The sequence below is a fragment of the Amblyomma mixtum genome, chromosome 9, assembly GCF_055824585.1.
Source record: "Amblyomma mixtum isolate Tamu chromosome 9, ASM5582458v1, whole genome shotgun sequence".
Taxonomy (NCBI): Eukaryota; Metazoa; Arthropoda; class Arachnida; order Ixodida; family Ixodidae; genus Amblyomma; species Amblyomma mixtum.
In genome coordinates this window covers 72,025,064-72,039,341 of record NC_143020.1, presented here as the reverse complement: position 1 = coordinate 72,039,341, position 14,278 = coordinate 72,025,064, and the positions used below count along the sequence as shown (strand labels likewise).

General features: G+C 48.0%; 1 protein-coding gene across 1 annotated transcript; it reads right to left on the bottom strand.

The window, feature by feature from the left end:
* Positions 1 to 6,671: 6,671 nt before the first annotated feature.
* LOC149329657 (TNF receptor-associated factor 6-B-like) lies at positions 6,672 to 13,959 on the bottom strand. Its single transcript, XM_089559570.1, has 2 exons — positions 13,635 to 13,959; positions 6,672 to 11,380 (listed from the first exon to the last, which is right to left on the bottom strand). Exons 1-2 carry the CDS (start codon positions 13,917 to 13,919, stop codon positions 10,250 to 10,252), a joined length of 1,416 nt encoding a protein of 471 aa, XP_089415696.1. The 5' UTR covers positions 13,920 to 13,959; the 3' UTR covers positions 6,672 to 10,249.
* Between the last annotated feature and the right edge of the window lie 319 nt (positions 13,960 to 14,278).

Below are 14,278 nucleotides of genomic sequence, written 5' to 3'. Positions count from 1 at the left end.
AGGACACTTCTCTTATCTACTGGAGTAAGCAATCGTTGCACTCGCTGCAATGCAAAGCCGAGTTGTACGACACCGCTACTTTTTTTCACCCATCAGTGATGTTCGAACAAATGCTCATTGCTTCCCCACTTAGAAAGGCAAGTCTCCTCTTTAATCAACCTGATCGAATTTGTAGGGAGATGGTAGAGGCCTTTATGATCAGGAAGGAAGCAGATGAGCGTGGTCCTTCACCATCCATCAATTTCGTAGATAAAGAGTCAGGCTTTCTTGGCAACCGTGTGAGGTCCAGGAGATAGGGAAGTGCCGTCTACTACGGAATATGGTCTTTGAATTTCGTTGAAAAAGATGTCATGACTCTACTATGATGCGCATTCGCAGTATAATTTTTTAGTTTTCGTCTTTGTTCTTCTGTTTTTAGGATTGTTGACTGTGTTCAGCGCCTTCACTTTTCTGAGAATGCAATAACCAGTTGTTAGTCAGCGTCTGTGTCGTCTCGTCTTCCTTTTGTGCTGTTTATTGCGCTGCTTAAGCGTGAACTACCAACTCGCCCAGTTTTATGTTCTCGTAAACAAATCTTCGCATTTTTTATTTTGCATACCAATGTGCCAGCAAAAAGAAAACACATAGAAAGGTTGGCTGGAACCCATCTGCGTTCTAATTTTTTTTTGTCCTGAACCCGTTTGAACCCATTTGAACCGGTTCGAGACGGTCCGAACCGGTTCGAACCGGAACGGAATGGTCATCTGGAGCCGAACCCGGAACTGAACCCGAAAGGCGTGAACCCGAACCCGAACCGAACCCGAAAAAATACCGGTTCGACACCCTGCCGGTATGTATAGCAACACAAAACAAATCAGTTTTTTAAACAATGACCGAGATCGCAAATAACTTACCTAATCCTTCGGCAAACTATAGATATAAGGATAGAACAGAAACTGTGGCTTGACAGACCAGATCGATCAAGGCAGCTTCGCTCTTCGCTTATGGTCTATGCGCGTGCCAAAAAGTTGGATAAAGTGCGCTATTGTCCATGGAAAAAGATAACGCCCTGCCGCTGATAGCAATGGCGACGCTGGCACATTCTGGAGTACATACTTATGAAAGCGCTGCAGATAAAATTCATAGCGTGATGTTTAGATAGGCATGATAAGAAAGCATTACAAGTGTGATAGCACGTGCCGCTCGCTTGTGCACTTGTACGGGGTGAACAAAACGCTCGGCTCTGTGAAGTTTTACTAAGCCTGATATGGCGACACGTCGGCATTCCGCCGTGCCTTTCGCCGCATCGGAACTTGGGAAACAGTGAACGCGAAGTGCTTTGGGAAATTAACTTTTTTAATTTACCCTCAGGGCTTATAAAAAGATTTGGACGGGAGTAGGGATAAAGTAAAAGGTACTGCAAAATTTTAAAAAAGGAACAACAATTTTAATTATGATTACTATAGTCCCTAACGCGGAATTTGTGCCCAGCTCTGTGTGTGTTTTGATTTTGCGATATATTGACGCAAAGAATTTGAGAGATACGTCTATGTATGTACAGTTGCAAAGCACTCTTTATTTTCCACGGACGCTCCTTCTTCAAGTAACACTCCTCTGCCAGTCTTTGATTGTCAAGAAGGTGTCCTTATGCTCGGAGAAATGAACGGACATATGTTCGCCCTGCTTCACCAATGTGTGGTTCATAAGCAGGCCGTTTATAGTAGGAAGACAACGCTGTGAGTGGTGTGGCCGACAATGACAATCTATCGCACGCAGCACATTTCCCAGCACCGCCCTCCAACGGAGCAGAGCGTGGGGCGATGCGAGGAGGCAATGCCTGGACGGCGCGCGGCGCGCACCACTCCAGCGCCGTCTATGAGGGAGCGGCGGTACTTTCGTTCGCTAGGCACAACCGGTCTCTAGGGGAGCGCGCTTACCCTCCTCCCTTCACCCTTCTCCCCTTGCGCTTGGCTACACCGACGGCGACGCGGCTCGACCCACGAACGGGCGCATAAGAGCTGCGCTCTAAAAAGGCCTCTTAACAAAACGACAAAATGCAGTGCAAGATAGACAGTAGACGGGATGGAACACCATCAGTGCATATAAAGTACATTTCGTTCGCACCGCCCTATCTGAAAATAAAAGACGGTCAAACGCAACAGAGTGAACGCCTGGTGCAAGCTAAGAAAAAGAGAGATATGAAAATTTAAAGGATGTTTGAAAGTGGAATACGAAAGCGAGAGTTGTCGGAGATTTTTAATCATGGAAAATAGTTTCAGCATAAAGTATATCACAGGACCGGCATAAAAATTGCCCCGCACAGCGGACAAAATATACAGGGTGTTTCACCTAAGACTTTCTGCAATTTTTAAAAATAAGCTATTTGAATTAGATGCGCGCTTTTTCTGGCATAGCATTGTCAGTGGTGTAGTACATCATAATTCTAGTAAGACGTGCTAACTAGCAGGTTTGTTAACCAATATTTAATAGTTAACTTTTAAACTATTACCGTTGGGCTCCTTAATTATTGAGAGGCATGTAGCCCATCGTAAGTGATGTCCATATCCGTTTTTAGAATTTCGAGAACGCGATTATCCTCGGCGCTGTGGCCCAACAAATTTTGGCTATTTCGACGAGTTACGTGCACTGGAGAGGTTGCTTTGCCTGCAAGCTTCTCAAACCGCATGTATTTTGGCGCGATGTAGGCGAAATTTGTTGGGCCACAGCGCCGAGGATAATCGCGTTCTCGAAATTCTAAAAACGGATATGGATATTTCTTACGGTGGGCTACACGCCTCTCAATAATTAAGGAGCCCAACGGTAACAGTTTAAAAGTTAACTATTAAATATTAGTTAACAAACCTGCTAGTTAGCACGTCTTAGCTGCATTATGATGTACTACACCACTGACAATGCTATGCCAGAAAAAGCGCGCATCTAATTCAAATAGCTTATTTTTAAAAATTGCAGAAAGTCTTAGGTGAAACACCCTGCATACCCATGTGTGGAATCAAACCTCGAACTTCCAGGCCATATTGCTTCACAGCTTTGGCGACTTCTTAAACCGCGTGGCAGCATCTCATAGACCAAAAGATTCCGCACATACTAAGGTCCAACAATTAAGTATAGTGTCTCTGGGACAGTCAAAATGAGTGAAGCCTTTGTCATAATTTCTAAGGCCAGGAGCTCAGCCTCCAGGGCCTTGCAGTGCGGCTCAGATAGCATCTGCAGTCGCTTGATATCCTGATCGAGTGCTCAAGACAGAATAGCAGATTGGAGAGAGTGGCACAAGGACAGGTCATCCGGGAGATCAGTATGTCTAGATCCATAACCTACCATCTTTTCATTATCCAAAGAGCTTTTCTATTCACACCATCAACGCTTCGAACTAGCGGCGAAGAAAGCGACGCGTTAATTTCTGCCCCTATATGGAGCCTGTGAATTTAGAAGGGCACGTAAAGAAGCCAAGGTACTTAGGAGTTAAGAGTTTAAGCTGTTATGCCGACCTTGTTGCTTGAGGGACGCTTTCAGGTCGTTCTGTATTTCCTTGGTCGCAAAAATAAATGTGAAAAAGCTTGATTGTTTCCTGTGGCCTAGGCGGAAGTAACGATAATAAACAAAAAAAAACTATGACGGTCGATTTGCGTAGCTAAGCTAAATGAGAATTGGGTACGTTGGCAGTTCGGTTTTCATTTCGCTTCCGGTGACCAGATCCAGTGTGCACGGATGGGAGTTGTTCGGATAGCGATAAAGGGTTAATGTCCACATATGCAGAACTGGTCGTTGTCCCTACTCATAGACCCCTGGGAATCCTCATATAATTCCTGACGCAGTGGTGCGGCGCTTAAGTGATGCGCCACTGGGCAATCGACGGGAATTGGGTTGCTTGGATTCGGTTGCGGTCCATGTTGCTCTTCCCGGACAGCCTTTCAAGTTTAATTGAGCAGCCACCTGACACGGTGTACACGTAACCAGCCTGCCACAAATCCGGCTTTGTCCGAACCCGACCGCGGTGGCCGCATTTCGATGGAGGCGAAACGCAAGAGGCGCCCGCGTGTGCTGTGCGATGTCAGTGCACGTTAAAGATCCCCAGGTGGTCGAAATTATTCCGGGGACCTCCACTACGGCACCTCTTTATTCTTTCACGCCCTCCTTTATTCCTTCCTTTACGACGTGGTGCGGGTGTTCACCGAGATATGTGAGACCCTTACTGCGTCACTTCCTTTTCTGAAAACCAATTTTTAATTTTCTTTTTGAAACAGGAAAACACGCAACGGCTAAATGCGGAGAATGTACACTATCAGTGCGGTACAGTGTACCTCTTTTTCCAGCTGTCCCCTCACCTCTTTCGTTTCATTTCTACACCCTGCCTGCTATCTTCTTATTTCCGCTGCCCCAGCTCAGGTGCTTCCCGTAGCGATGGCAGATGCCGGCGGCTATCAAAAGTCTTTACCTTCTTTTTATTATATGTTTAATAAAACCACTACTACTACTACGCTATAATAGCAAGCGCACTAAAACAGAGAAATCCTAGCGCATCCTTTTGCATTACTTTTTCGCTCTCACCCACCTCTCTTCTCAGTAGCTCCTCATCAGGGAAGTCTTTGAGATCGACGTCACCCTTCTCGTAGCCGTTGCCGTCGAGCGGACACACGTGCAACACACCATCCGGGCAAGGGCGTCCGCAGAATTTTTTTCAGGGGGGGGCCCATTGGTTGTTGGCGCCGGAGGGGGGGGGGAGTATATTCGTAGCGAAAAGGCACTATTTGCGGAGTAAATTTATTTATTTATATATAAATAAAAAATAAGTAAAATACACACATGAAAGAAAATTACAAGCAGCAAATTAAAGCGCGGATTGTAGAGATACATTGGAGTTTATCAACAAAGAAACAATTAAAATTAATAAAAATGCAAAAAGATACTATCAATACTCGAAGTGCTCAGTCTTACTGCATACGGGTTCTCGACTCACCCGAATTGATGACCAGCACACAGCGCAATATGTTCACAAACACGCAACTACAGTCACTCAGTCAGTCTTCCTTGAACAGCAACTGTAGGCGCCTCGGATTTTTCTGGGCGAATTGCGTAGTTACACGGGTGATAAATTCATTTCTGTGCTTCATTACACGCTCTCAGTGCACAGTGATCATATATATTGATTGGAAAAATGGTTGAACGAGTACGTTGAAAACAAAAGATGACTATATACAACGAAAACTTATTTACAAGATAAATGCACGCTCGCAGCTTCATACACCTCGCTCCATCTTGCTCGCGCATCCGCACAGTCGAGCAACCGCACACACACTGCTCGCCGCTCGTCGTTTTCTCGTCCGCTGTCTTGGTTGTTCTCACCTTCGTTGACAACCCGCCACTAAAAACACCGAAGCACAAACACAGAGGCGCGCACATGTGCAAGGGCTTACTTGCCACAATATCCACGAATGCGCACTTTTGGGGTGTAAGGAACGCCGCGCGACTTCCGAGGGGAAGGGACACCCGCAACTAATTCGGTCGGAAAATTTGTTTTTGTGCTTTTATGGGGTTCAGAGCCCCAAAACGACTCAGGCTATTAAGGGACGGAGTAGTACAGAGTTTCGGATAATGTCGACCACCTGGGTCTCTTTACCATGCACTGACACGCACAGTACATGGGCGCTGTTGTGATTTGAGGCCCAGCCAGAGGTGACAGGCGAGCCAGGCAGGCGCCATCGGGCTGCGTTGACCAAAGGCGCTGGTTTTCGGAGAAGACGCAAGGAACGCTGGTGTGGGGGCGCCTCTGGAGACTGCGTCGCCGTGAACAAAAGCAGCTAATCCCCTTTGCCGAAGGTTCTGAAAGCGGCGCTTCTACCGCACTGAGCTCTCCCGTGGATCGGAGGAGACAGCGAGCGGCGGCGGCGCCAACTCGTCGCCCGCTTGCCCCTGAGCAGCCCGACAAAGCGGGGGTGGACACGGCTGATTTGTCCTTCCCCCCTCAAGAATTCATCGGTGGCCGGCGTACGAACGTATCCTGATTCTAGCGAGCGACCTGTGCCCTCTTAGCGCGCGAGCGGCGCGAACTTGATTACTTTTGTATTTTGTAAATAGTGTACAAAGCTCTCCCCTGTCCTTTCTCGCTGTCGCTCCCCTCTATACTTCTCCTCACTATCCTCTCCCTTTCCCTTTCGTTTCCGCCGGCTGCAGCTCGTTAAGATATTAGATAGCAATTGCCGCGGCCGGCAACACTCTTTTGCTTCACTTTTTATTTTTATTTTTTTTTTAAATAAACCACTACCACCACCACCACCTGTGCCCTGTGCACTGTCTGCCTCCGTGTCGCTATCTCTCTAGAGATCAAAGAAACAGACACCCATCTCAAGACGGCTCGAAACACATGCTCGCCGGTGCCGCTGCATGTCTGCAACAGGTCGTCCTTCAGCAGAGCTGGCGGTGGCGTGGTTTGAAAACGGCGGAACGACGCGCGCCCGGACGCGGCATTTCGCAGATGTGACCAAGCGTCGAAGCGGGGCTGCTTTTACCCTTTTGGCTGAGCGCACCACCGCCCCTGGCGTGCGGCCATCACTCACGGTTCGAGTGAGTGATTTTCCAGGGGGGTGCAGCCGCCCCCCCTTGCCCCCCCCTCCGGACGCCCATGCATCCGGGTCTTGCTGCTCGTAGCAGGACTCGCACAGCACGTGCATGCAGGGCAGCAGAGCGGTTGTCTTGCGAACCAATCCGCAGGCACTGCATACTCGGTTTGCTGGAATAGGCTTCAGGAAGATCAGGGGCCTCCAGTCCAGTTCTTGCGAGAACCCGACCAGCGTGTACTGCCGCCCACTTGAGGGAGGCATCGTTACTCTCCTGTGCTCGCTGTGCAGACTGATTGATGAGCTGCTTTTTCCTCCCCCGTAAAGCGCTATCTATCTTGCCCGCGGCGGTCGCCAAGACGATAACCGCGACTGGATCTGCTGCCTCTCATCCAGACTGGCGGACAGTGCACGGGGAAAGAATATCACGTGCCCAAATGATCTGTCCTGTACGCTTGAAGATGCACCGAAACAAGGTATACGGGTTGTTCCAGCTTTCTAGCAATGGTGTTTAAAAAACGTGTTCAACATTTTGGAACAAAAATGTTTAAAATCGGATATTTGTAAGACACTTTATATAAATATTCATGGCAATAGTCCATTCTTGTGCTATTTAGCGAAATATTTCTTTTGCAGTGTTTCCATCGATCGCATCGAACAGTTAAGACTGCCATTGAAAACCAATGGGGAAAGCTTCTGACGAGAATTTGTGCAAAAACTCCGTTCGAAATGCTGTATGGATACCAGCCAGAAATCCACTCCACCGCCCTTAAAAGAATAGTCAGCAGCCAGGACGCAAACAGGGAAGACTCCGAGGTGTTCCGAACCCGTGTTCGAGAGCGCATTATTGCCGAACCGAAGAAAAAAATTCAGGGGAGCCCTTTGAGGATCTGAAGTGCGCAGAGGCGACGGCCTTTAAAGGGACAGTGAGGAGAGCTCTATTAATATTTTTTTATTGCAAAATCCGATAGTTCGGCATTTCATGGCTTTGTTGCGACTTGGCCGGCAGGGAAAGCTGCATTTATTTCTAAGAAATTTGGATTCGAAGTTGAAAAAGTTTCTCCTGCCGCTCTGATTCAAACTTGGGATTCTCTTATGACGACACAGGACTAAGTGACGTGAAACATGACGTGCACATGACGTAACGCAGACTCCGTGATTTCTGACGGCCAGCAGCAGCCGAAAAGAAAGCTACCGCCGGCCACACGTTGAAGGCATCTATCGGCTATTGCGGCCGTCGCTACCGTCGCTTCGTTTACGCTTGCACCGGCGTTTTGCCAGCGTTACGACGGATACCGTTCTCGAAGTCGTCAACTAAGTCCTAGCAAATAGACACCTTTAGCATTCCGTGTACCTTGTTACCGTTAGCGGAATGCCCGGAGCCCGCCTACCGCCGGTGATCAGGCGCTGATTGGTCCCGATGCTGCAGGCACGCGCGTAGCTGCCGGGTACGTGGCGCCATCTGGCGACCTCAAGAAGATTTGCGCATGCACTGGCTGCGCCTCAGTGATTCGAAGCTTCTCGTGGTGTAGTGTTTGTAGTGTTCCTAGAACCGTTGGTTTGAGCAACACTGTTTTGTCCTATGACGCCATCACGCTTGTACTTGCGAATTTGGCCTGTGGCGCCGATACCTGCATTTTGGTTCTTGCTCTTTTCTACGGTACAAGAGCTTTGTTGTCAGTATGAGTGGCGTTTTTGTAATCAGGAGCTGGTATTCTGTCGATACAAGCCAACTTCAGTTTCTCCTCCGTGTCCCTTTAACCGCATCGGTGCATCCGCGGTGTGTGTGTTGAGTTGGTTTGCACGTTTACTGGACGCCATTAACTAAGTAACTAATTGTCATGAACTATTTAACCAGTTGTCACAAACCAATTAAATAACAATTACTAATTAATTAGCGAATTATTATTAACTACTGCTCATGCATCTCTACTACACCATTAACTATCATTACTGACTTTTCAAGCAACAATTAACCATTCTTAATATCATACAGGTGATTGACAGGTGCCGTTGACGCGCGGACGGACACGCTGGCGAGTCAGGAGCCATAAATGTTTGGTTTGGTCCATGGGGTTTAATGTCTCAAAGCGGCTCAGGCTATCAGGGACGTCTTAATGAAGGGCTCCGGATATATTCGACTAGCTTGTGTTCTTTACCGTTCACTGACATCGCACAGTACACGGGCCTTTAGAATTTCGCCTCCATCGAAATTCGACCGCCGGCAGCCGGGATCGAATCCGCATCCTTCGGGTCACCAGCCGAGAGCCATAAACACTGAGCCACCGCGGCGGCTTGAGAACATAAAAGGCTTTCGCCTTAAAATTAAGGCACTGCACGATTGCCGACATTGCGCTGCGAGCCTCTACCATGTCGGCTCATTGTTTTCACGACTACGGCTGCTGAAGAGACTGGAAAATCCGCAAAAGCCCAGCCAAAGTACAGGGGACCTTTGGTGGTTACTAAGGTTCTGTCCACCGACACTTGCCGAGTTACAGAGCTCGACCAGTCAAATAGCACTCGTTTTGCAACTACTGTCCACGTGTCGCAGTTAAAGGGGTGGGTGTCGACAAAATACCTAGACAGGCTAGACAACGACGATATCACTAGCGAGGAGGAAGAGATTGTGAGTGAAGCAAGCAAAGCAAGCAGTGTCAAAGAGAGTTTGGAGCCGTGCTCCAAACGCTCTTCATAGGTGCGAGGCGGTGACATCATGGTAATGGGTCACCGTTATTCGTTGAAGGGGGGTCCTTTGAAGGATTAATGTCGCTTCGTTGTTGAGTTGTATCGGACTATATAGGAAATCTAAAGACCGATTCTGGCCACGTATATATATTTACTTTGCTCGCCGTGTGAAGAACGCATTACCGCTGAACTTTCGTTGAGTGGGATGTACTCGCATTGTGCTCCCCATTCCAGCCGTTAGAAGAACAGCCGCCAACTTACTTTGCTTGAACTGAGTGGCAGCGGTTGCAGAAAAAAAATAAGGGCGGCTATCTCCCAGACAGCGAAAAAAACAGCTACACAAGCTTCTATGCAAATACTTTTATGCTCGAGGTACCGGCCCACAATTCTGAAAAGTTCATATTGAATGACTTAAAAGCGAGAGCTCTACTTCTCGGGGTACAACATTCGATTTCGATGCGGATGAGACAGTAACCTTCAGTGCCTAACAAAAAACCGAACTTAACAATGCGGCGGTATGGCCCAAGCTATGGTAGTGTGAGCACGTGATCGTATGACTATTGGGTACCCGACCTTGACCCTGATTTTGACACTCGATTTGTGACAGTGGCCACCACATAGACAATGACCGTCGATGCCTCACAAGGTCAAACTGAACTTAACTGCGTGTTCGTATGGCCCAAGTTATGGTAGTATGACCACGTGATGATACGACTGAACCTTGGACACCTGACCTTGGCCTTGACATTTGATTTGAGACGGTGGAGACCGTGCTTAATAGCTGCTTTCGCTCGTATAACTAGGTTCGAGCCACGCTGAACTACAACTATTTTTTTTAGTCATACATCGGTGATAGAGGCCTTATCAGCAAGAGTAAATTTACCTGCATTATCGCCAAAGAGCCTGCGAAATTTTCGGCACTCTCAACAAGAAGGCTGAATCCACTTCTGATGCTTACTTGAAGGAGCTTCCGCCCCACAATAAAAAAAAAAAGTTCTGTAATCTGGGGCTGATCATGGAAAAATCTCAAACATTACATGCAGTTGATTGTTTTCCACGTAGCCGTCGTTGATGAGCTCTTCCTCTTTGAGCGACTGCACATCGGTCCACAAAGCTATGTTGCGGCATGCTGTTGGCTTTTGAAGAGACATGAGAGAAGGATTACTTATTGTTGCCTGAAGCACGCTATCTGCGCTGCTTTTTATGGGATGCACCACTGAAAGCTTGATCGTATGGTTAAATGGCCACTGCACAAGATCATCCATGTTGCCCTTATACAAGCGAAACCGCGCGTACAGGCGTACAGATTTACCGTCTTTCTGGAGGAAAATGCCTGGTGACAAGTTGTAGCCACGCAGGTAGACGGGCTCGCTCTCATACTCAGCGCAGCCTACCTTCAACGCGGTCTCCCTGAGTGACTTGAAATCCTTTACGACAAACACACAAAGCGCCTTGCTTGGTTCAGTGTTTCGGACAATGCTTTCGATATGCTCCAATGTCTCCAAGCGAAGTTCAGTATTTTCTTGCGTTGCCGCTTTTGCTGCTTCGATAGCAGCAGCATTCTCTGACAACACTTCTTTAGTTTGGCTCGCTGCTTTAGCGATTTCATCCTTCAGCGTTTTCTCTAATCTTTTTATACTTCCGGGAAGATTCCTTGTATCAGACCTCGAGGCCAAAACCGATTTCAGTTTCTCGCTAGATGCGTCCACTTTAGACATGATCTGTGTTAGACTGTCATGGAGTTTCCTAACTTCTGTCTTAACCTCCAGTCGCTGATTTTCCCTAGCGTTGTTTATCGCGTGGGAGATCTCGTTCAGCCTGTCACCGTGTGCACTAATGTGAGAAACTATTTGCCCGAGAAACTCCTTGACTTCCCCCGCCTGTTTTTCAAATGTTTCTTTCAGAGAAGAGTCAAAAGCAGCGGCGTTCCAGGAATCTGAATGTCCTTCGCCGTCCGATGTAGCAGGCTTTGCCGACTTGCAATAGCAGTTTTTCAGGTGCGGGATCACACTGGAACAGGGAACGGCGGCAGAGCACTTGGGACAGCAAACAGTGTGGTGTCCACAATTGCGCCGGAAATGTTGGGCGATCCGCGAAGCAGGAGCCACATACTCGCAACCTGCTCCCACGTTCCAGCACATCACCTGCAATGATAAGGCGTGCGTAATGTAGGACTAAGGTAACAGCGAAGCCTGCTACGGGCGAAAACAGCGGACTTGTGTCGTTTAGTTGTGCAGAACGCAGTCACTCTCAGTCTCACGCTTGCATGAGACTGATAGTGCGTGATTGAGGGAAGGAGAACTATCCGGCAGCAGTTTTGCGAACGAAGCGAGTGAAAACCCAGAAACAAAATATGATTTAGTTTTTTTTATTTTTTTAATGAATTACTCCAAACTTTATTTCTCAAATGTGCATACAGTCTTTAGAATGAGCCATAGGCCAAAAGCTAAAGAAAACAGCTTGAAAATGCCTGTGGCTCATCTAAGGGCCATTACAAAATAATAAGTAAAATAAACGCATACATACAACGGTGGCGAATGGGGTGGAGCGCATATGGTAGGTTCTCTCAGATCATGAATGGTAGCTTACCAATATCCCTGAAGAGAAAAGTATACAACAGCTGTATCCTACCAGTACTCACCTATGGGGCAGAAACGTGGAGGCTAACAAAGAGGGTTCAGCTTAAGTTAAGAACAACGCAGCGAGCTATGGAAAGGAAAATGATAGGTTTAACGTTAAGAGATCGGAAGAGGGCGGAGTGGGTGAGGGAACAAACGCGGGTTAATGACATCTTAGTTGAAATCAAGAGGAAGAAATGGGCTTGGGCAGGGCATGTAATGCGAAGGCAAGATAACCGCTGGTCCTTAAGGGTAACGGAGTGGATTCCAAGAGAAAGCAAACGTAGTAGGGGACGGCAGAAAGTTAGGTGGGCGGATGAGATTAAGAAGTTTGCAGGGATACAGTGGCGGCAACTGACAAAGGACAGGGTTAATTGGAGAGACATGGGAGAGGCCTTTGCCCTGCAGTGGGTGTAGTCAGGCTGATGATGATAGAAAGAATTTATAATATTTACGAATGAACGGATTAACTAGAAAAAAAACAAGTTAAACCCGAAAGCATATAAGTGGATCTTCGGCGAAGACTGTGGAGCCTAACGGAATTCCTGGCGCCAATGAAATGCTTCGTTCGTTCACAACGAAATTTCGCATGTGTATACAGGGTCTAGCAGAGTGTTACCCCCCCCCCCCCCCTCATTCCCCCTTGAAACCCCTTCAAGATACAACGCCGCTGACATCATTACATAATTCGTGAAGCTCCGCAGGGTCGCGGCGTCCTTTCACCAACCTTACATACTCTCTGTGAAGAAAGAAAGGGAAATGCTTTTTAAAGAAAAATGGTCGAGCAAGTACTCGGACAGCGCACCCGCCTGCCGCGTCGAGACCAATGAGCGCATGCGCAGGACGGGGCGTGGTACGCAGTAGCGGTAAAGTGAAGCTGCGCGCCCTGTCCTAAATGTATCTACTTTCACCATAGCGCGTAGCATTCCCGCCACCGCGTACCGTGCTCTGCCACTGCGTACGCACTGCTTGGTCTCGACGTGGTAGGCGGGCGCGCTTTGACGTGAACGTGGCGCCAGCTGGCGGCGCCGCCTGGTGATCCTACACAAAGTGACAATGCGCAGAGGTGAATGTGAAACGAATGGCCTTTTTTTTTGCGACCTTCCTTGGGACCGAAACTAACGCTTGTAGAATGAAGTGGCTTGATTAGATCGATTCGGCCAAGCTGGTCTCGCATACTTAGTAGCCATAATCGCTGTGTGCTAGGCATTAAATCTGTAGAGATGTGCAAAGTCCTTCGATGCCAGTCAACAGCCAGAACCTCTGGTGCTATTTGTTTTTATTTGCTTTGGAGGGTAAAGCGAACGTGTTGGTTTTGTTCATCTGATATAAAACACAAAACATGACAAATTGTATCTTGAATTATTAGCACAATTTGCAGTATATTTACTTTTTGTCCAATTACTAAGCTCCCACCCGATGATATCATATCCACTTCTAAAAACCGTCACTTTGTGGAAACACCATCAGTGCCATGAATTTGTTTTTGACAGATAATTAAAATAAAAACACCGGAATATACGCGGCACGACCGATACCAGTAGCATACCTATACCTCACTCTATGCAACCAAAAGGCAAAACAATGAACTGAAATTGTTTTTCACGACCCCTTTAAGGCGGAGGTTAAGCGTATTCCAAGTATTGAAAAAGACTCCACTCCCTAGCAAACATACATGTATACCTCTCACATAAATGGGCATTGTGTTTCAGCAGCACGTGTTTCGGCAGGCCGAACAGTAACATCGCTATAATATCGCTCTATAAGGATTATTGCCCACCTCTCTTCTCAACAGCTCTTTGGCAGGGAAGTCCGCGCAGATGACGTCTTCGTCCTGGCACTCGCAGCCGCCCAGCGGACAGACGTGTAGACCTTCTTCAGCGCACTGAACGCAGCACGACTCGCACAGCGTGTGGGAGCATGGAAGCAACGCCGTCTTGGGGCGCACCAGTCCGCACGCCCCACAAACTCTGTTCGGTGGAAGAGGCTTGAGGAAGTGTAGGGGCCTCCAGTCCAGCTCCGCGGAAAATCCGACCAACGTGTACTGCATGCTTTCAGGAGGCATCTTCTGGCCCGCACGATCGCTGCACTTCGATCCGCAGGAACTGCAGAATACGCCCCCGTCAAAGGGCTCACTTATCGCATGCACTCCTGGCCCGTCGCCAAGGCGACAATCGCTGAGATAACCGCCGCCTATCTGTCTTGGGGCCCGATTCTCGATATTCACATTTGCCTGTGGGCGCCATATTGCCTCTCTGATTGGCTGTCAGAAGTGTCAATCGCCGTCAATGGGCGTGTCAATCAGGGTCGGTTACACGAGCACTTTTCGCGGTGACGTCGATTTGACGTGGCATTGAAAATGCATTTTCGTAGCGCTATTCTTGGTGCCCGGCTGGTACATATATGTGATTGTGAAGGGAAAAG